At 39.8% G+C, this 21,370-nt stretch overlaps 1 protein-coding gene across 2 annotated transcripts in view; it reads right to left on the bottom strand.

The window, feature by feature from the left end:
- Positions 1-21,370, bottom strand: part of trim36 (tripartite motif containing 36) — a 107,534-nt gene that overhangs the window by 57,975 nt on the left and 28,189 nt on the right. Inside the window, exons 3-5 of one of the 2 annotated variants that reach the window (XM_060844496.1) lie at positions 19,093-19,418; positions 13,087-13,233; positions 12,636-12,731 (exon numbers count right to left, since the gene is read on the bottom strand). In XM_060844496.1, the coding sequence (XP_060700479.1) occupies positions 12,636-12,731; positions 13,087-13,233; positions 19,093-19,418 (569 nt within the window). Of the gene's footprint in view, positions 1-12,635; positions 12,732-13,086; positions 13,234-19,092; positions 19,437-21,370 lie in introns of both variants that reach the window. The other variant, XM_060844487.1, reaches the window with a different exon arrangement.

The following is a 21,370-nucleotide window of genomic DNA, read 5'->3' on the forward strand; positions in this document are numbered from 1 at the left end:
GAGCATAGGTTCAAATCCCATACTGCCAGAAGGTAGACTTTGATCTCATGTAATTAATCTGAAATTAAATCTAGTCTAGTCTGACCATGAACTGATTGTTGTTAAAAACTCATCTGGTTCAGTAAAGTTTCTTTTGGGAAGGAAAATCTGCTATCCTCACCTGGTCTTGCCTACAAGTGACTGCAGATCCACAACAATGCGGTTAACTCTTAAATGGCTTCTGAGATGTTTAGCCAGGCAAGTAACCTACCTAATTACTTCAAAGTCTTACATAATAAATTGAACTGGATGGACAGCCCAGCATCCTCCTTGGCACAAGAAATGATAACAGAAACCTAGAGCCACCAATGTTGCAAAGTCCTCCTCGCTTACAGCTGGGGTCCAGTGCCAAAATTGGCAAAGCTGTCTCACCAACTACTCAAGCAGCAGTATGATCTAATCATAGTTCCAGACAATATCCCAGGCATCATTATCATCAGCCCTGGGAATGTGTGGTCACTTTGACATGAGATGCAGACACAGTGGGGAGGAAATTGCCTTGGGTATGCCCAAAATTGACATCAAACACCATAAAATCTCATGACGCATGGACAAAGAAACCTCCTGATTATCATGTACTGAATCCCCCCCTCAGCCGATGAATCATTCGCTGTCCCTGTTGAATATCACTTCGAGGAAACTCTGAAGGTGGCAAGGGCACAGAATGTACCCTGGGCAAGCGTCTTTAATGTCCATTACCAACAGTAGCTAGGCAATACCATTATTGACTCAGCTGGGTAAGTCCTAAAGAATATAGTTATTAAGCTAGGTCTGCAGCAAGTTGCTACGGAACTATCAAAAGCAAAAAAAGATACTTGACCTCAACCTAACCGGTCTATATTTGGAATGTGCATATGTCCATGACAGCAATAGTACAGTCCTTAAGAAGACAAAAACGAGCCTTCAAGTCGAGCATCTCTCCACTGTGATGTGTACTGTCGCCCTGTCAAATGGGATAGATTTTAAACACAAAGCAGCAGAATTGTATTCAAACAGAACCTATAACCTCATGGTCTGGTATATACCCTACCCCATCATTACCATCAAGCTAGGGGATCAATCCTGGGGACATTTCAGGAACAGCACCAGGCATTCCTAAAAGCTACAAGCAGCACTACTCGCATGCTAAACAGCATAAGTGGTGAGTGGTAGGCATTTTTTATTCCTTCATGGGATGAGAACATCACTGGCTAGACCAGGAATTTTTGCCCATCCCTAATTGCCCAAAGGGCAGTTAAGAAACCCACACAGACATGCAAACCTCACACAGACAATTGCCAGAGTCTGGAATTGAACCCAGGTCCCTGGCACTGTGAGGCACCAGTATGAACCACTGTGCCAACCTATAGATAGAGGGTAAGGAGGAATGGGCTTGCATTATTGAAGGCATTTCAATTCAACTGATTCCTGGGATGAAGAGAATTTAGAAGAAAAGCTGAGCAAATTAGGTGTCTGTACATTGAAGTTCATTAGAATGAGAGGTAAACTTATCAAAACTTATCAGATTCTATCAGATAAAAGGTAGCTTCACAGGCTCAATGCTCAGAAGATATTTCACCACGTGGGGATATGTAAAACCATGGGCTTGAGTTTCAAGGCAAGGGATAGTCCATTTAAAACCAGAACTATCAGAGATTTGTGAATCTTTGGAGTTCCCTACCCCACAGCTCTTTGAAGACTGGATAATTGAATATATTAAAGGATAATCTTTGAAATAAGTAGGAATCAGGAGTTCCAGAGAATAAGTCAGAATACGGATTTGAAGAGATGTTTGGATCAGGCCTGGTATTGTCGAAAGGTGGAACAGCTGTGAAAGGCTGTCTGGTCTACTCCTGTAACCTATATGTTCTTTTACTACCCAAGCTCTTCCTGTAATGTTGGAGTTACTTCCTCTCCTTCCATTTGTGATAGATTACATGCTCCTGATTAAGCAAGTGCTCTACTGTCATCACCAAGGAAGAAGAATTCTAAATCCTAGCTGTACCAGGATAGGAATATCCAAGTGACAGTTTGTAAATGCCATTTGTACCCTTAGTACTCAATTGCCTAGGATAGTCCCTGAATTTTGTTTAGAAACAAGTCAATTCTAAAAATCATTGCAAACTTTAGCAGACTGGGAGGATACAAACAACACTCAAATATTCTGAATCAGCCATTTGCATAAGTCTACATAGATCCAGATGCAAATTAAGGGAGGTGCCTGAAGCATGATACTGATATGAATGCAAAATCTAGGCAACTAAAGTTACGTAATGTTTACAGCACAGAAAAGACCAGTATATATACTGGTCATGGAACTCAACCTCACCCTTCAAACCCATCAACATATTCTTCTCGTTTTGATTATTGATTCAAAACGTTAACTGTTTTACTCTCCACGAATGCTACTTGGTTTCTGCATCTTTTTTAGTTTTTATAACATATTCTCTGGGCTTTCTTCCGTGTGTTACATCCAGCTTCTGCTTAAACGTATCTACGTTATTTACCTCGCCTACTCCCTGCGGCTGTGAGTTCCATATTCTAACCATTCTTTCAGAAGAGAGTTTTCTCATGAATACATTATTAGATTTATTGATTACTAGCTTATATTTTTGGCAACTGTAGAATCATAGAATCCCTACAGCTTGGAAAGAGGCCATTTGGCCCATTGAGATTACACCAACCCTTCAAAGAACATCCTACCCGGATCCAGCCGTATCCCCCTCCCCCACTCTATTCCCGTAACCCCACATTTACCTCAGCCAATCCACCTAACCTACACATTTTTAGACTGTGGGAGGAAACTGGAGCACCCAGCAGAAACCCATGCAGACACGAGGAGAATGTGCAAACTCCACACAGAGAGTCACTCAGGAACCTGGGTCCCTAGTGCTGTGAGGGAGTAGTGTTAATCAGGATGACACCTCTGAATGAAATTATTCTGAGAGACTTCATCACATAAATTCCCACCTCCAATTTACCTGCCTTCCCATTACCAATACTCTTATAAATAATAAACAAAAGCTATGAAAGACGGACTCAATCTTTTGTTTCTCATGCATGGTTGTCCTTGACAAGATGATGGCAAGAGAGGTAAACATTTAGGGTGTAGATTTGCTTGCTGAGCTGTAGGTTTGATATCCAGACGTTTCATTACCTGGCTTATCATCAGTGTCGACCTCCAAGTGAAGCAAAGCTGATATCTCCTGCTTTCTATTTATATCTTTCTCCTGGATTGGGTTTGTGGTGATGTCATTTCCTGTTCATTTTCTGAGGGGTTGATAGATGGCATCTAGATCTATCTGCTTGTTTATGGCGTTGTGGTTGAAGTGCCAGGCCTCTAGGAATTCTCTGGCATGTCTTTGCTTAGCCTGTCCCAGGATAGATGTGTTGTCACAGTTGAAATGGTGGTGTTTTTCACCCGTGTGTAGGGCTATGAGGGAGAGGGGGTCGTGTCTTTTTGTGGCTAGCTGGTTTTCATGTATCCTGGTGGCTAACTTTCTTCCTGTTTGTCCTATGTAGTGTTTGTGGCAGTCCTTGCATGGAATTTTATAGATGACGTTGGTTTTGTCCATGGGTTGTACTGGGTCTTTTAAGTTTGTTAGTTTTTGTTTGAGAGTGTTGGTGGGTTTGTGTGCTACTAGGATTCCGAGGGGTTTCAGTAGTCTGGCTGTCATTTCTGAAACTTCTTTGATATATGGTAAGGTGGTTAGGGTTTCTGGCTGCGTTTTGTCTGCTTGTCGTCGTTTGTTCTTGAGGAATCTGCGGACTGTATTTTTTGAGTATCCGTTCTTCTTGAATACGTCGTATAGGTGGTTCTCCTCTGTTTTTCGAAGTTCGTCTGTGCTGCAGTGTGTGGTGGCTCATTGGAATAGTGTTCTGATACAGCTTTGTTTGTGTGGGTTGGGATGGTTGCTGGTGTAGTTGAGTATTTGGTCAGTGTTTGTCGGTTTTCTACATACGCAGGTTTGTAATTCTCCCTTGTCCTTTCTTTCTACTGTGACGTCCAGAAATGCCACCACACACTGCAGCACAGACGAACTTCAAAAACAGAAGAAAAATTAAGAGAAAGGAAGTTTATGCATGGAAATTAGTTTTCTTGGTAATGGGGTAATCCAGCATCTAACTCTCTATTTCATCACTGTTGAATTGATCGTGATGATACAGGAAGTGAAACCACTGAATTGTTTGCTACCTCATGACTCTTGATTAAAATTGTGGGCGGCACGGTGGCACAGTGGTTAGCACTGCTGCCTCACAGCGCCAGAGACCCGGGTTCAATTCCCACCTCAGGCAATTGACTGTGTGGAGTTTGCACATTTTCCCCGTGTTTCCTCCCACAGTCCAAAGATGTGCGGGTCAGGTAAATTGGCCATGCGAAATTGCCTGTAGTGTTAGATAAGGGGTAAATGTAGGGGTATGGATAGGTTGCACTTCGGTGGGTCGGTGTGGACTTGTTGGGCCGAAGGGCCTGTTTCCACACTGTAAGTAATCTAATCTAATCTAAGATCAGTGTACATTTAATGGGAAGCAGACTCAGATCTGCAGCTGACTGAAATTATCAGTGTCTGCTTCACAGCATCACACCTACTGATAGCCTTACAACACTCATCTGTGACCATCAATGATACAAATATCTCAGCAAAGGGCCCAGCAATCACTTCCCTAGCTTCCCGCAGAGTTCTAGGGTACATCGGATCAGGTTCTGATGATTTATCCACTTTTATAGACAGGCAGCACCTCATCCTTGATGGGCTGACTGGCCTGCTTCCACACTGAGGGGATTCTAGAAGCAGGCTAGATAACAGATGCCGGTCTTCAGCCAACTTGATTCACTCCACATGATTTTAAGAAATGGCTGAATGCATTGGGCACTCCAAATGCTAAGGGTCCTGACAACATTCCAGATTCAGTTCTGAAAATTTGTGCTCCAGACCTTAGCCAAGTTTTCTATTACAGCTACAACACTGGCACCACCCAGCATTGTGGAATATTTCCCAGGTTGGTCCTGTCTACATAAGAAAATGGTACAAATCCAATTTAGTCAATTACCTCCCCATCAGCCTGCACTCTATTACTAACAAAGTGATGGGGAGTCACTATTGAAAGTGCTATCAAGCAGCAATTACACAGGAATTATCTGCTCTTTGATGTTTAGTTTGGGTTCCCAGGCTGTTGGGCTCCTAACCCCATTACAGCTGAGGTATAAACATGGAGAAACAAGTAGAACTCAGGAGGGGAGAGGGAGAGAGACAGACTGCCTTTTGACACCAAAGGTAAATTTGGCCAAATAAGGCACCATGGAGCTTGAGAAAATTTGGACAATGGGACTCATGCAGAAAACGCTCTGCTGTTTGAACCATAACTTGAACATACAAACCTGGAATTTATAGAAGTAGGTCTTAGACTTGTTCCCCATTCAATGAGACCTTGGTTGATCAGATTGTAACCTCCAAACCACATTTCTTCCTTATTTATGATAACCTTTCACCCATTTCTTAACAAGAATCTCTCTACTTGCCATGAAAATATTCAAAGACTTTGCTTCCACCACTTTTTTCAGGAAGAGAATTCCAAAAGCTGATGAGTGATGACCCTCTGTGAGAAAGAGAATCCACTGAATGTCTGTTTTAAAAAGGGTGACCCCTGATTTTTAAACATTGACATTTGTTCTCGTTCTAGATTCTCCCATAACAGGAAACATCCTCTCCAAATCTACCCTGTCAAAACACCTCAGGATTTTAAATGTTTCAATCAAGTCACCTCCATCTATTCTGAAATCCAGAAAGTACTGGCCTAGCCTGTCTAAACATTCCACAAAAGATAACACACCTATTCTAGATACTAGTCCAGTAAATCTTCTCTGAACTGCCTGTAGGGCATTTACATCATTTCTTAAATAAGGTGACCAATGCTGCACACAGAATTTCCTTAAAATCGAAGGATCACTCAACCCAAACTCTGATGTCTCTTCACATATGCTGCCAGACCTGCTGAGCTTTTTCCAGAATTTCTGTTTTTGTTTCTGATTTCCAGCATCTGGAGTTCTTTCAGATTTTTAGTTTTGTGTCTTCCTCATGCCCTCGTAACAATTTGTTTTCTTACCTATCTTTGTGTTGTCAGCAAATCTGACTAACATGTTTTCCAGCCCTTCAACAAAGTCATTGATAATGAACTGTAGACAGTTGAGTGGCACATCACTCACATTTTGCCAACCTGAAAAAGATCTATTTACACCTACTATCTCCTTCCTGTTAGTCATCTATCTATGCCAACTACCCCAACACTTTTATTTTTCACAATAACAACTGATATGCCTCCTTATTAAATACCTTCTGGAAATCTAAGCACACCAAGTCTACCACTTCCCTTTTATTTACAACACACGCTACCTCCTCTAATAGATTGGTCAACATGATTTCCCCTTCACAAATTCATGTTTCTGAATTCTGAATTCTGATGGCACTGTCAAACCAATTCTGAGGGATAGATTTAATCTACATTTGGAGAGGAAGGGATTAATCAAGAACAGATAGCATGGATTTTCTCAGAGTACGACCAAATTGTTTAAGTTTTCTGAAGAAGTGACTAGGAGTGTAGACAAGGTCAATGCATTGGATGTAGTCAATTTGGACTTCAATAAGACTTTTGACAATGCCCCACATTGGGGACTGATAGCAAAGAACAAAGAACAAAGAAAATTTACAGCCCAGGAAAAGGCCCTTCGGCCCTTCAAGCCTGAGCCGATCCAAATCTACTGCCTAAATCTGTTGCCCAATTCCTAAGCATCTATATCCCTCTGCTCCCCACCTACTCATGCATCTGTCCAGATGCATCTTAAATGAATCTACCGTGCCTGCCTCTACCACCTCTGCTGGCAATACATTCCGGACACCCACCACCCTCTGTGTGAAGTACTTGCCACATGTATCCCGCTTAAACTTTCTACCTCTCACCTTCAAACTGTGACCTCTCATTATTGAATCCTTCACCCTGGGAAAACGCTTGTCTCTATCCACCCTGTCTATACCCTTCATGATTTTGTAGACCTCAATCAGGTCCCCCCTCAATCTCCTTTTTTCTAATGAAAACAAACCTAACCTACTCAACCTCTCTTCATAGCTAGCACCTTCCATACCAGGCAACATCCTTGTAAACCTTCTCTTCACCCTCTCCAAAGCATCCAAATCCTTTTGGTAATGTAGCAACCAGAACTATACACAGTAAGAGCAATAGTAGGAGCTCATGGAAACCAAGAAACTTTGGCTGATTGGAACCAGAATTGGTAGGAAATGGAGGATGATGCTCAAAGGGTGTTTTTACTAACTGAAAGCCTGTGTCCGGTGAGGTACTGCTGGGATCAATATTGGGACACTTGCTGTTTGTGGTATATACGAATGATTTAGACTTGAATGTTGACGAGTTGATCACTAAGTTTGTGATAACACAAAAATTGGTGGAAAGTTAAACAGGGGGATATCCTTAGGTTACAGGAGAATATGGACAGGCTAGACATCTGGGCTGATCAGTAGCAAGTGGAATTCAATCCAGATATATGTGTGGTGGCATTCTAGTGCAGGACAAACAAGGCAAGAAAATACATGATAAATGGTAGAACCCTGAGAAGCATCAAGGACGTTAACAACAGGTACAGTGGCTCAGTGGTGTGCACTGCTGCCTCACAGAATCAGGGACCTGGGTTCATTTCAACCTTCAGGTGACTGTCCGTGTGGAGTTTGCAAACCCTCCCCGTGTTGGAGTGGGTTTTCTCTGAGCACTCTCGTTTCCTCCCACAATCCAAAGATGTGCAAGCTAGGTGCAATGGCCATGCTAAATTGCTAATAGTGTCCAGGGATTTGCAGGTTAGGTTGATTAATCTTGGGAAATGTAGGGTTACAGGGATGGGGTACTGGGTGGGTTTGGATGGGTTGCTCTTCAGAGGGTCGGTGTGGACTCGAAAGGTGAAATGGCTTGCTTCCACAGGATAGGAATTCTATGATTCATATGGAATATTTGCCTCTGTTAGCTGAAGCGTAGTGTTTTAGGAGCAGGGAACTGTATTAAGAGTTGATTAGGCCATAGCCATAGCATTGTGTGCAGTTCTAGAATCTACATTATAGGAGGGATGTGATTGCACTGGAGAGAGTGCAAAGGAGATTTACCATGGTTGATACCCCGACTGGGGAGTTTTAGTTATGAAGAAGTTTGACAATCTGGGTTTGCTTTCTTTACAGCATAGGAGATTGTGTGGGGAAATGACTGAAATATATAAAACCATGAGGGGCATAGATAGGGTAGACAGAAAGGAACTTTTCCCCTTGGTGGAAGCAGCAATGACCAGGGAACATAGATCTAAGGTCATGGGACAAGAATTTCAAGGAGATATGAGGAAAACCTTTTCCATCAATCTGGAGTTCTCCCTGTGAGGGTAGTACAGGCAGAAACCCTCATAAGAATTAAGAAGTAGTTAGACTTGTACTCTTAATGCCAAGGCATATGGACCCAAGTGCTGGAAAATGGGATAAGAATAGTTAGTTGGTTGTTTTTGACCAGCGCAGAATCAATGGGCCTTTCTCAGTGCTGTAGACCTGTACGGTTCGAACAAAGTTATGAAAGATTGCTACCCAGAGTTGACAGCTAAGTGGGATTTAATGATAAGTACAGCTAATTCCTTAACATTTTTAAAGGAGACAAGAATTGAGACCCTTTTTGACTCAAACTCATCAGGACTTGGATGCAAGGAACAGATTTTAGAAAAAGAGCACCAACAATCTAGCAATCTCCATTATCCAACTCTTTGTGATATACATCATGAAGGCTAACATATGGAAAACCACAAAATGCATTGTATTGGCTTGACATTATCTCATGATAGTGATAGTGGCAGCAAGTGGGTACTAGAAAGCATGGAATATAATCTGATGATTGCAAGTTGGTAGTAAAAGCTTAAAGAACATTTCAGTGGTGACAAGGGCTTGTAGGAAGATGTGATGATATTTTGCGCATTCCACTTTAATCGATACTGTCACCAACAGCTTAAATCCTGTGATGATACATCTGAGTTGTACATAATCAACCATCCATTACACAAGATGACAATTCTGTAACTGAAAGTATTACACCAGACAGAAACCAGACCTCCAAAATGTATTACAGACATCTATGCACAATGACAGATAGTACACCACAGAATGAAACTACAGAACCAAGTCATGATAATTATACAAGGACTAGATCCAGTCATTTTATATGTCCGTCAAAGCATTATCCTAATTTATAAAGATAATCTGTGCATCTATTTGCATGTTTATCAAAACAGATTTCCTAATCTTCAAAGAGAAAATTAGGGATCCTATGTCTGAACATGTCTCAGAAAGACCCAGTATCTTTAAGGCAGCCAGATGACCTCATTATATTTGATACTCTCGTATAAGAGGTCTCCATCTTAATCTCTGTATGTTGGTGATTGATCTGTTAGCAAATAGCCAGCCCATTAATCTGTTAGTCATGCAGCAAATTATATATTTAATTTAATAGTAATATAAGCAAGCAAATAACCCAGACTGTATATTTAAGTCTGAGATGTCATATTAGTGTATATGGTTGATTACCAATAGATTTCCAGATATTACTCAGTATATGGGTTAATGTAATGTGGGTTAACATATATAAAGCATATGATGCTGGCTGTAAGTAATTACATTACCAAAGTTGACAATTAACTGTTCTAATTGTGTTACTGTTTGGCACCCGTTTCTGATTCTGTACAAGTTAATGCCCTTTTTGCCACCTAATAGTGTTTGCCCTCATCCGGATGAATGAAAGAAGAAACCTTTATCATCTTGTCTCCTTTAAGCAATGTTTAGGTTCTATACGACCAAGCAAATGTTAGCAGTTTGCAAATACATGTTAGGTCCTAAAGCCTAGATCTATGAGCAGTTTATAAAAAAAAGTCATTTTCCAACAGGGCCTGTGTTATTTTCCTAAACCTAACAAATAAGCTTGTGTCTGATCTGATTTCTGTAACCCCACTCATTCATTCTAAGCTGTAAACAGACCTATCCTTACATTTCATTTGGCTCCATTACAAGGAAAATGACCACATTGCACAGAAGACCCATTTATTTGCTTCAAACTCCATAAATACTCATGACTACCATGGAAGCAACTTTATAAAACTTTGGATAAACTTTCAGAATTGGTAGAAAATAACCAAGACTAGCCAGAAATAGCTGAACACCATTCATTAAATCAATTCACCCTTCTCTCTGGATCTATTCTTTAGGAGCCAAATATATCATTTTGACAATGAGTTTAATCATTCCAAAAATAAGTGGAACTTTATTCATTGTTGTCTAAAGAGACATTTTAGCAAATAAACAAATTTACGTTTAATTGGCCTTTTTGTTTTAAACACTCCAAAGATATTTAAACATGAAGTAAAATGACATTTTAGCAATATATCAAAAATAAATCTGGTATTGTCTTAACAATATTCATATGTAACACAGCTGTTCAGTTATCAGTTTGAAACCTGCTATACTTAATTTTACAAAAATAACTAAATCTCAATAGTAGGTGCTCAAACTAACAATGGTAAATCTTTCATATGTTGAATATCTCAACTTATCAACATTTGGTATTGCTCTGCTGCAGTTGCTTTATTTGATATATTTCAAAACAAAACCTTGATACAAAGGAACTTCGATTATCCAGAGGACATGAGCGGGGAGTATTTTGTTCGTTTAATTGAATTCCAGATAATCAAATGCCACATAACATAGTTAGCCAAGCATCGGGACCTTGCGATCTTGCCAGATAATCCGATATTCAGATAATCGACGTTCCTCTGTACATCTAATAGTTTTGAGACACCATATAGCAATATTTGCTGCTACCTAATTAATTTAAGGTCAATCATCAATGTCTAAGCTAATCCTGCTACAGTTGATTTCACATAATTAACTAAATCTCCTTATTTTGTGACCCTCAATCAGCAGCTTTCATCTTTGGCATGCACAGATATTTCAAGGGCCAGTTACACCTTCTGCAATCTTCAGATCTTCTCTTCTGTAGTTCTTGATCTGTTCTCCTGCTCACATTGATGCTTACACAATCATATACCATGTTACTATTTCACACCAAGAATGGTCAAAATGTATTTCGAACTTTTATAAAAGTTTTGTTAAGATTACATTTTGTGCATTGAGTGTTGAGCTCCTAACTATTGGAAGGATATTCAAGTAATAGAAAAGCTGTAGGAGGGAAAAATTAAGACTAACTGTGGATTGACATTTAGGTAAAAGAGCATAAGGAATTTTTTTTTAAATAAAGGACTGTGATGCTGTGTGGAATGTATTCTAGAGTTAAAGACTATTAAGCAGAGATCCTCAGATCAGTTTTAACTGGTATTGACGGACACAAAAGGGTCTTACACAGTGTGTTCCCATCACGTTCTGACCAATTGAACACATAAGGTGGAGGAGATAGTTACATGTCCCTGCAACTGGTCATACACTTCTTCCATACACAGACAGATTGCTGATGACATCATCACACCCAATTACTAGTTTCATCCTGCGGGCAGATGTTTGATGGTTTTGTTTCCACGTAAAAACTCTAGGGACCTGGATCCAGAGTCACAAAAGACCCAGTTGTGTGCAAACTGTTTACATTTCTTATGGTTTCCATTGTCTGTCTCTGCGTCAGGGAAGCTAACATCCATCAAGACCACAAATCTTCTGCCTAAGCCCTCCAATCCACTGATCTTAAGCTTAGCCAATTCTCTTGATGTAACTTTCTACCTCTGACCTGGCTGTGCTTTTAAGGACTACATTTACAAAATAATCCAAACTGGACTCAAAATCACACTGGAACTATATTTAAGATTATCAGTTGGGCTCTCAGTTTGGTTCTTTGCACGTTCTAGAATTTACATGCATTTACACAAGGGTGTCTGTTCTTTGCTGCCAAATTGAATATATGGTCTTTACTCAGTGAAAAATGTGTGATTGAAATAGCCAATCCTCACTGCAACCCTCTGGCAAGACCCTTATAAATCAGAGTTAACCTGCCTCATTTGAATTTAATGAGGCAATTAAGACTGTTAGCAGATCATGCTGCATCTCTATAGCACGTAATCATTGCCCTCTTCCATTTTGTATAAATGATTTCCTTTTTAAAGTCATTTTTTGCCTCTTTTTAGTAAATTGAAGTTCTATACTATCAAGTAAATATTTATATACAAGGTGTTAAATTCTGTGGCATTAGCACTCAGGCTATGATGCAACTGTTCCAAATTTCTTTCTTATCTCTCGAGGTTTGCCAGTGATGGTACACTGCACCATTAATAGCAGTCACATGAAGAAAGGTAAGAAATAAAAACTGTAAGTGGATGTTAAGCCCTTTTGGTTTTCAATTTTATCTTTCTTCACACTCACTGGGCAGCGAGCAAATGTGACAGATGATAATAACAAGAGAAATGTTTGCTCCATTTTCAGATCAAGATCTTGGTCATTTCGCTGTCTCAACATATTCTCCTTATTCTTAAAGTGCATGATGTTGTAACATAACCTCACCATAGGATGGAAAGAGCTGTCATTCCAGCTGACTCTTACCTCTGTCTGTTCAATCATGTGCTCCAGTTGTAAGATCTGAGTTTTCACTTGGTCCTCTTTGCTGATGAGGTAACCGATACTCTTGGATAGCTTCTCCTGTTGTCATAACAACAAAGCATACCGCAGAGTGAAACCAGAGACAACCATTCAAATTGCACCAGCTGTCAATGTGCCCTCATTATCTCACTTTACACGGGCATAAAGCAACCAACAATCATGAGACGTACAGAAACCAAATATATATAAAAGAGTAAATGGATAAATAGTGAGGCCAGGAATCAGGAAAGCCACTGATACATTAAAGTCATTAAGCATTTAAAATCTAATTGTGTACAAGAAATAGAGAGAGGAAATTGGAGCATTTTTATGTCTTGATATTTGAGAACATAATAAGCACTTTTGGAAAATGGAAGTAATCAATAGGTCTTGGTCTTCCATCAACACAACTTACCTTCAGGGCTTTGTAGGCGCTGCTCATAGAGGTTACTTTGTGGTTAGCATGTGATCCGCCCAGTTTACAGAGGTGGCACACGGGCCGTCTGCATACCTCACAATACATGGTAACTTTCTCCATATCATGCTCAGGACACATCAGAATCTTGACCCAATTAAATTGGGCGAAGGAATCAAACAACAAGACATTAAAACTACAGTCATTCAAAAATCGCTACGATAATAGATACGACATGATCCAAACAGTCAATATCTCCACTGATTTCAGTCAATTTCTGTATACAATCAAATCCACAGATGAGTCAAATAAACTTTAGAATTGCAACTTTCCAGATACTTATTTAGTTTGCAATGGCATTTGCTGCCTTCCATCATTTTGGATATGTGTTCATAAAAGTAAATGGATTACCCAAGAAACATACTGTTGCTGAAGTTGATGCTTTGAGTACCTATTTTCCAGGCTAAACACAAAAGCAAAAAGTACTCATTTTCAGGGCAATGTGCATTTGTAGATTAATTGGAATTAATTATATGCAAGCATTAATTGGGGTTTCACTTAAGCATAGAAAAAGAAACACTGAAGTTGTGGTGGGATTGAGTTAGCTAATGGATGCTTGTAATGTCTCACTCTTTAAATAACAATTAGACTGAATGAAGATTGGCTCCAATATTGTCCCTCACCAACAGGCTTTCGGGAATGTAATACAATGTCCTTCATTCAATGAGTTCCAGAAAGATGTTTGATCCCATGTTGGTTCACTGATTTTTCATGATTCCCTTTTGCAGTCAAATACAACAGGTAATAATTAAATACTTTGGGATTTGTTTTGGGTAATTTTAGGTTTCCTCTGCTGAGCTAACAGATTTTCCACACTTGTTCCAATGAGGAATTATTGGGACGATCTTTGACTAAGTCAATTTTTAGAAATTGCAAGCTAGAAAGAGTGCTCCCTCGGCTCCCCAGCATTCCCAATCAACACCACTGGTTTATAATCGTAAACCCCTTCCAATTCTCCACAGATCACTGTCTCAGGAATGTCCTGAGGCTTGCTGCGAGCAGAAGAAACCATCCTTACTTCTGAGAGTCATTTCATTCAGCCAAAGTTTTGCTGGAAAAATCTATTTCATGGCGTAAGAGAAAAGAGCAGAACTTTAACTAAAACTAGGTTGATGTTCTGGTGGTAATAAAAATTAATTTGCTTTCTATTTTCCTATATAATCTTACACTTATTTATGAGCATTTTCTGCTAGTTAATATTTGTCAATTTGGGGATTAAATTTATTCAAACTCACTTCACTTTCATCCACATTGTCTTTCTCATTTTCTCTGAAACTATTATTCCTTCATTCCCTCTCTTTAGTTTCTTCCCCTTTACTCTGTTCCTTATTCTTTCATCCTTTGTCTCTCATTTTCTTTCATTTCTTCTCATTTGTTTCCTTTTCCTTTAAAAAAAACACAATTTCTAATTTCTCTTCTACCTGTCTTTCTACCTATTCCCTTTCCCACTCTCCAGCCTTGTGCAGTTAGTTCAGGTTAAAAGGAGAACAGGTCAAGGCTTTAATTAATTAATTTCTGTCTAAATAAGCATTTTGAACATGAACATTTGAACAAAATAAACATTTTGAAAAGGGGAGAGAATTGTGAGATGGTAATTTAGTCCAGAAACTCTCTGGTCAGAATCTTATCAGTGTCTGAGTGACATGGGCTATGGCTAATTTTGTGGCAGATTCGGACAAGAAGACAGACAAGGTCATTCGATGTCGGAAGAATATCGCTCCATCTCTTTTGCTTCTCATAAGTGTTGTGGAGAGATTCTCATTAGGCAGCAACAAGTGTCAATTAAAGAGTTTGTTAAATGCCTTGCTCACAGTCCAGCTCACCTCATTAACCTCAGCATGGAAATCAAAACAGGTATTTGACGAATTCAACTAGATCTAGAAGACCTCCATATTGAACTTTTCCACCATCATCTCAGGGCATGCTCTATTGGCACCGCCTGCATGCACCTCATGTCCATAGATACTGACAGATATGCACCAATCTCTAAAAATTCTCTTGGTGCATCTCAAATTCACTTAAAACTTCCGTGTTGCACTTTGGGTGGCACTGGCTACTGTCATTATAGTCTGCAACAAAAATACTGGGAGTTCAGAGTCAAATACCCAGCTCGGAAACTGGAGGAGGTTTCACCTCTGAGCTCTTGGCCTGCTGTAGTTGCATACACTCACTCTGAGCCTAATTGGATGTGGACAGCATCCCTGCCTTGTCTTTTTGTTCCCTCAGCCAGGGATACCAGGCTCACATTATTTCTGCTTTGCCTTGCCATTTAGTGCAGACACAAAGGAAGTAAGTTGTCATGTTCAGAAAAAGATAGACCACATCAAAAAGTTGAAGTTCGAAATTGAAGAAAGGCCAATTTTGACTGTACTGGGCTGATTGGGCGCAGATGTTCGCAGGTAAAAGGATGCTGGACAATGGGAAGAAAGTATATTCCTGTGAGAGTGAAAGGAAAGGCTGGTAGGTATAGGGAATGTTGGATGACGAAAGAAATTGAGGTTTTGGTTAAGAAAAATAAGGAAGCATATGTCAGGTATAGACAGGATAGATTGAGTAAATCCTTAGAAGACTATAAAGGCAGTAGGAGTATACTTAAGAGAGAAACCAGGAGGGCAAAAAAGGGGACATGAGATAGCTTTGGCAAATAGGGTTAAGGAGAATCCAAAAGGGTTTTATGAATACATTAAGGACAAAAGGGTAACTAGGCAGAGAATAGAGACCCTCAAAGATCAGCAAGACGGCCGTTGTGTGGAGCCGCTGAAGATGGGGGAGATACTAAACAAGTATTTTGCATCAGTATTTACTGTGGAAAAGGATATGGAAGAGATTAGAATGTAGGGAAACAAACAGACAGTGACATCTTGAAAATGTCCATATTACAGAGAAGGAAGTGTTGGATGTCTTGAAATGCATAAAAGTGGATAAATCTCCAGGACATGATCAGGTTTAAGCTAGAACTCTGTGCAAAGCTAGGGAAGTGATTGCTGGACCTCTTGCTGAGATATTTGTATCATCGATAGTCACAGCTGAGGTGCTGGAAGACTAGAGGTTGGCTAACGTGGTGCCACTGTTTCAGAAAGGTGGTAAGGACAAGCCAGGGAACTATAGACCAGTGAGCCTGACCTTGGTGGTGGGCAAGTTGTTGGAGGGAATCCTGAGGGACAGGATGTACATGTTTTTGGAAAGGTAAGGAGTGATTAGGGATAGTCAACATGGCTTTGTGCATGGGAAATCATGTCTCACAAACTTGATTCTTTTGAAGAAGTAACAAAGAGGATTGATGAGGGCAGAGCAGTAGATGTGATCTATATGGACTTCAGTAAGGCATTCGACAAGGTTCCCCATGAGAGATTGATTAGCAAGACATACAGGGAGAACTAGTCATTTGGATACAGAACTGGCTCAAAGGTAGAAGACAGGGTGGTGGTGGAGGGTTGTTTTTCAGACTGGAGGCCTGTGACCAGTGAAGTGCCACAAGAATCAGTGCTGGGTCCACTACTTTTCGTCATTTCTATAAATGGTTTGGATGTGAGCATAAGAGGTATAGTTAGTAAGTTTGCAGATGACACCAAAATTGGAGGTGTGGTGGACAGCGAAGAAGGTTACCTCAGATTACAACAGGATCTTGATGAGATGAACCAATGGGCTGAGAAGTAGCAGATGGAGTTTAATTCAGATAAATGCGAGGTGCTGCATTTTGGGAAAGCAAATCTTAGCAGGACTTATACACTTAATGGTAAGGTCCTAGGGAGTGTTGCTGAACAAAGAGACTTTGGAGTGCAAGCTCATAGCTCCTTGAAAGTGGAATCACAGGTAGATAAGATAGTGAAAAAGATGTTTGGTATGCTTTCCTTTATTGGTCAGAGTATTGAGTACAGGAGTTGGGAGGTCATGTTGTGGCTGTACGTGACATTGGTTAGGCCACTGTTGGAATATTGTGTGCAGTTCTATTCTCCTTCCTATCGGATAAATGTTGTGAAATTTGACAGGGTTACAGAAAGATTTACAAGGATTTTGCCAGGCTTGGAGGATTTGAGCTATAGGGAGAGGCTGAATAGGTTAGGAATGTTTTCCCTGGAGCGTTAGAGGCTGATGGGTGACCTTATAGAGGTTTATAAAATCATGAGAGGCATGGATAGGATAAATAGACAAGGTATTTTCCCCTGGGGTGGATAAGTCCAGAACTAGAGGGCATAGGTTTAAGGTGAGAGGGGAAAGATATAAAAGAGACCTAAGGGGCAACTTCTTCACGCAGAAGATGATATGTGTATGGAATGAGCTGCCAGAGGAAGTGGTGGAGGCTGGTACAATTACAATATTTAAAAGGTTTTTAATGGGTGTATGAATAGGAAGGGTTTGGAGGGATATGGGCCAGGTGCTGGCAGGTGGGACTAGATTGGGTTGGGATATCTAGTTAGCGTGGACGAGTTAGACCGAAGGGTCTGTTCCCGTGCTGTGCATCTCTCTGACTCTATGACAATCAGCAGGCCACATTCAAGATGCATAATAGCCATTGGTCATGGAATCCCAGCACAGTAAGATAAGGGTAGCCTCTGATGCCAATCCAGCAGCTTGGGAATGGCCAGTCAGCCTCATGGGGTGATCAGAGACAGGGCAGTTTCCATATGACTGATGAGGAGCTGAACATTTGGAAGCACTTCATCACAAATGGGCCTAAACAAAGTGAATTACAATTAGCACCAGGGAAGGGTAAGCAGCAGAAAGTACAATCCCTGTCCCAAAAAAAAAACATGTTAGGGAAATGAGTTTTTCTGAATCAAGTTCAGCTGTGGTGCCTCTAACATTGATATCATATTTTATCCAGAGTCAAACATGAAACATTTTCCCTTCAGCACAGTATCATTGCCACTGTGGGGTCATACAACACTTGGAGGAGGGAAAGGTAATCTATATTTTAAAATAAATGTAGCTGATATTTGCAATTGGTGCATCTTTCTTTTTGGTCATATTTGCAGGAATCCCCGAGAAATGCCGCAGTCTTCAGGGTCTGATGTGCAGCTGTTGCACACATGAGGAATATGACAGCAACATTTGTCACATATTCATCAACAGATCTTATAATTATAGCACAGCTATGATTATATTTGTAAGATTGACAGACTAGGATCTTTAACTCTTTGTTAGAAATAACACCCTATTAACAAGAACGGAAGCTGGAGATGAAATATTGTGAATCACACAATCGTGCCACATGAAAAACCAGTGATCACTCCGCCAAACTGGGATTTTGAAACTTAGAGAGTTAAGGTGAATTGTTTAACAAAACCTGGTAATATGATGATAGCATTAAAAAAAATTGCTTGGAGATTATTTCCTGTATGTATTTAGGTTACTTTAATCTGTCGCATCACATTAATGTCCTCAAGGGAAATGCTAAACTTAAAGTTGATCTGTGCATTTGAGTCAGAATGAATGAATAAGAAAATGAATTCAGCTGTGCAATCTATTCAATGGCTCCCCTTTCCACTTAGGTAACTAAATATATTTCAATTTTAATGAATAAATGCAAAATGTCTATAATATACAGTGACCAGATCTATATGATTTTCATATGCAAGATATTACTGATTAACTTAACACATTGTTGAGTGTTAGACATGTTACTTCCAATATTCAATGCTGTCTGTTGGTTCTGCTAACTCTCTGTCATACTGAATGCATTTCAAATTAATTGTTAATAAAGCATCATCTTCATGAAAATGTTTTGGTCCTTTTCCTGTTTGTGCATTTGTGGAAAGGGATAAGTTTCAACTGATTGGGCTGTGTACAATCACATATTTACAAAGAAGGAGTGGGAAATAGTTTTTTTACTAATTTAATCATGATTTTTCAGCTTGCATAAAATGTCTAAGAAAATAAATGCATTTCAGGGACTGGGCTTCTGAAATGCGTTGTACAAAAGAAGTGAAAAGAGAAACTCTGTACCTTAGGTCGGAAGTTGGTTGTTGGTCCTACATATTCATGCTGGGCCTTTGGAGTCCCCCAAGGATGATGTAGTTTGAAACACTCATTGCAGTAACTCGCCTTGCAGTCCATGCAGCTTTTTGTGGCCTCCTGAGGTGGGGGCTTGCAGAGATTGCACATGATTGCCACCGCTGCTCTAGCGGCCTGTCTGTATCTTTCCACAATTGTTTCCAAGGTGAAGTTTCGGAACAGACCACTAAGGCCACGTTCTCCAAGATCTATGTCATATTTGCAGCTAGGACAGGGGAAGGTGGTGATTCCTTGACTGTGGATGGTTCGTTTCCAGCCTGGATGGGCAGCAGATCCTTTTTTAGTCAACCAACACATGAAAAAATAACGGGAAGGTAGAGAGGAAGGACAGATAAGGGACAGTGGAAAAGAAAGAGAATTGACAGAGTAGCAAAATTATATAGATTATTAGAATTGCTAGAAAGAAGATATTAGAATATCAGAATAGTACAGCACAGAAAGAGGTCATTCAGCCTATTAAGTTTGCACATGCTCTGTCAAAGAGCAATACAGTTAGAGCCACTACTTCCTCCTGCCTATACCCATGCAATTTTTATCATTTAAGATCTTAAGCAATTCTTCTTGTGAATCTGTACAGACTATTTAATTGAATATGCATTTCAAACTGTAATGACTCATTGCTAAAAAGGTTTTCCCATATGTTACAACCAGCACTTATGCCAACCCCTTTAAATCTGTGCTTCTTGCTGAATAAGATTTCAGTTGCTGGAAACAGTTGCTTTTAATGTTCTCCATCTAACACTTCACAATGTTAAACACATGTATTAGAGCTCTTCTTAGCCTTCTCTGCCTTAAGAAGAACAGCCTTAGATTCTCCAGTTTATTGACATTGCTCAAAGCCCTCATCCCTGGAATCATTCTAATCAATCTTTTCTGTATTCTCTTCAAAGACTTCACACCCCTCTTAAAGTTGTGCCCAGAACTGAACATGCTGCACCAGCTGGACTGAACCAACATTTCATCTAGGTTTAGCATAAGTTTCATATTATTTCCAAGCCTCCAAATTCCATATGTTTCTTACCTTTATTAACAATCCACCAATTTCAAAGATATGTGTACAAACAAACCTAGATCTCTCTCTGTTTGGAATCTCTTTATAATTTTGCCATTTGGCTTATAACTTGCCATGAAAATGTTTTCCATAGCCTAACAAAATCCTATTTAAAGTGCAATGTAAACCCATTACAATATTGATACAACTTCTATGGAGCCAGAAAATAGTTGACCATTGTAAAGGTTCTTGGGTATGCTAGATATGTTTAAGCAATGTAACTTAAACAAAATCAGTATTTCACTTCGCAGAAAATAAAGTTTGGTTGTCAGTGATTTAACTTTTGAAAATTGCTCATCTAATTTTTACAGTTAGTGTACAAGTCATGACAAATTAGAATCTTTCATTGCAACTCTGCGCAAGAGACATTTTACGAGTCAGTAAAGCTAAATTATTTACTGAAATAGTGCAAGCTGACACAAGATTACTTTAAACAAATTATTACATTGCATTTAATGAACTTTCAGTTTGTTTAGAAAACTTGAGATTGGACTACTTGGAAGTATAAACACCACAATTTGGTGCATCCAGTCTTCTTTCATCATTAAAGTAACCATGGTTAACCTACCCTGGGATGTTATCCCAGAAGGGGTGTAATGTAATTTGGAGTTTAAGGTACAGTTTCACACATTCACTGATTTTTCCAATGGCAATAATATCAAGTGTCTATTTTGTCTAGATAAGTGACTTGATCAAAGTCTTATCTTGTTGTTCATGGAGACATTGTGCTGCGTAATATGAATAAAGGTTTATAACACACAGAACTAGGAAAATAAACAACTAGGTCATTTTGACTACACTTTTATTAAAGGTCACTCCAACGCTTTTCCTTCAATCTCCCCCCAACCGCATCCCCCCCCCCCACCCCCACCCCCACCGCTGTCTTGTCACAGTTTTTCTACCAATACAAATCCTGAAGATAGTGCATATTTGCACAAATTGAAGTGCTTTGATTGTCTACATTCCCCCCCCCCCCCAAAAAAGCCACTTTCAATCTGTGACTGTCTACCATCGGACACAGCATGGCATGAATATATATCAGGAATTTGAACATCGCCTCACTGAATGCAAAACCCTGCAGGCCATGAAGTCGGCATCGAAGCCCAAATTCCTGATATGCAGTCCTGAAGCTCTGTGCCAAGAGTGCTAAGTCATTTT

The sequence above is a fragment of the Hemiscyllium ocellatum genome, chromosome 2 (assembly GCF_020745735.1).
Source record: "Hemiscyllium ocellatum isolate sHemOce1 chromosome 2, sHemOce1.pat.X.cur, whole genome shotgun sequence".
In the NCBI taxonomy this organism is placed as follows: Eukaryota; Metazoa; Chordata; class Chondrichthyes; order Orectolobiformes; family Hemiscylliidae; genus Hemiscyllium; species Hemiscyllium ocellatum.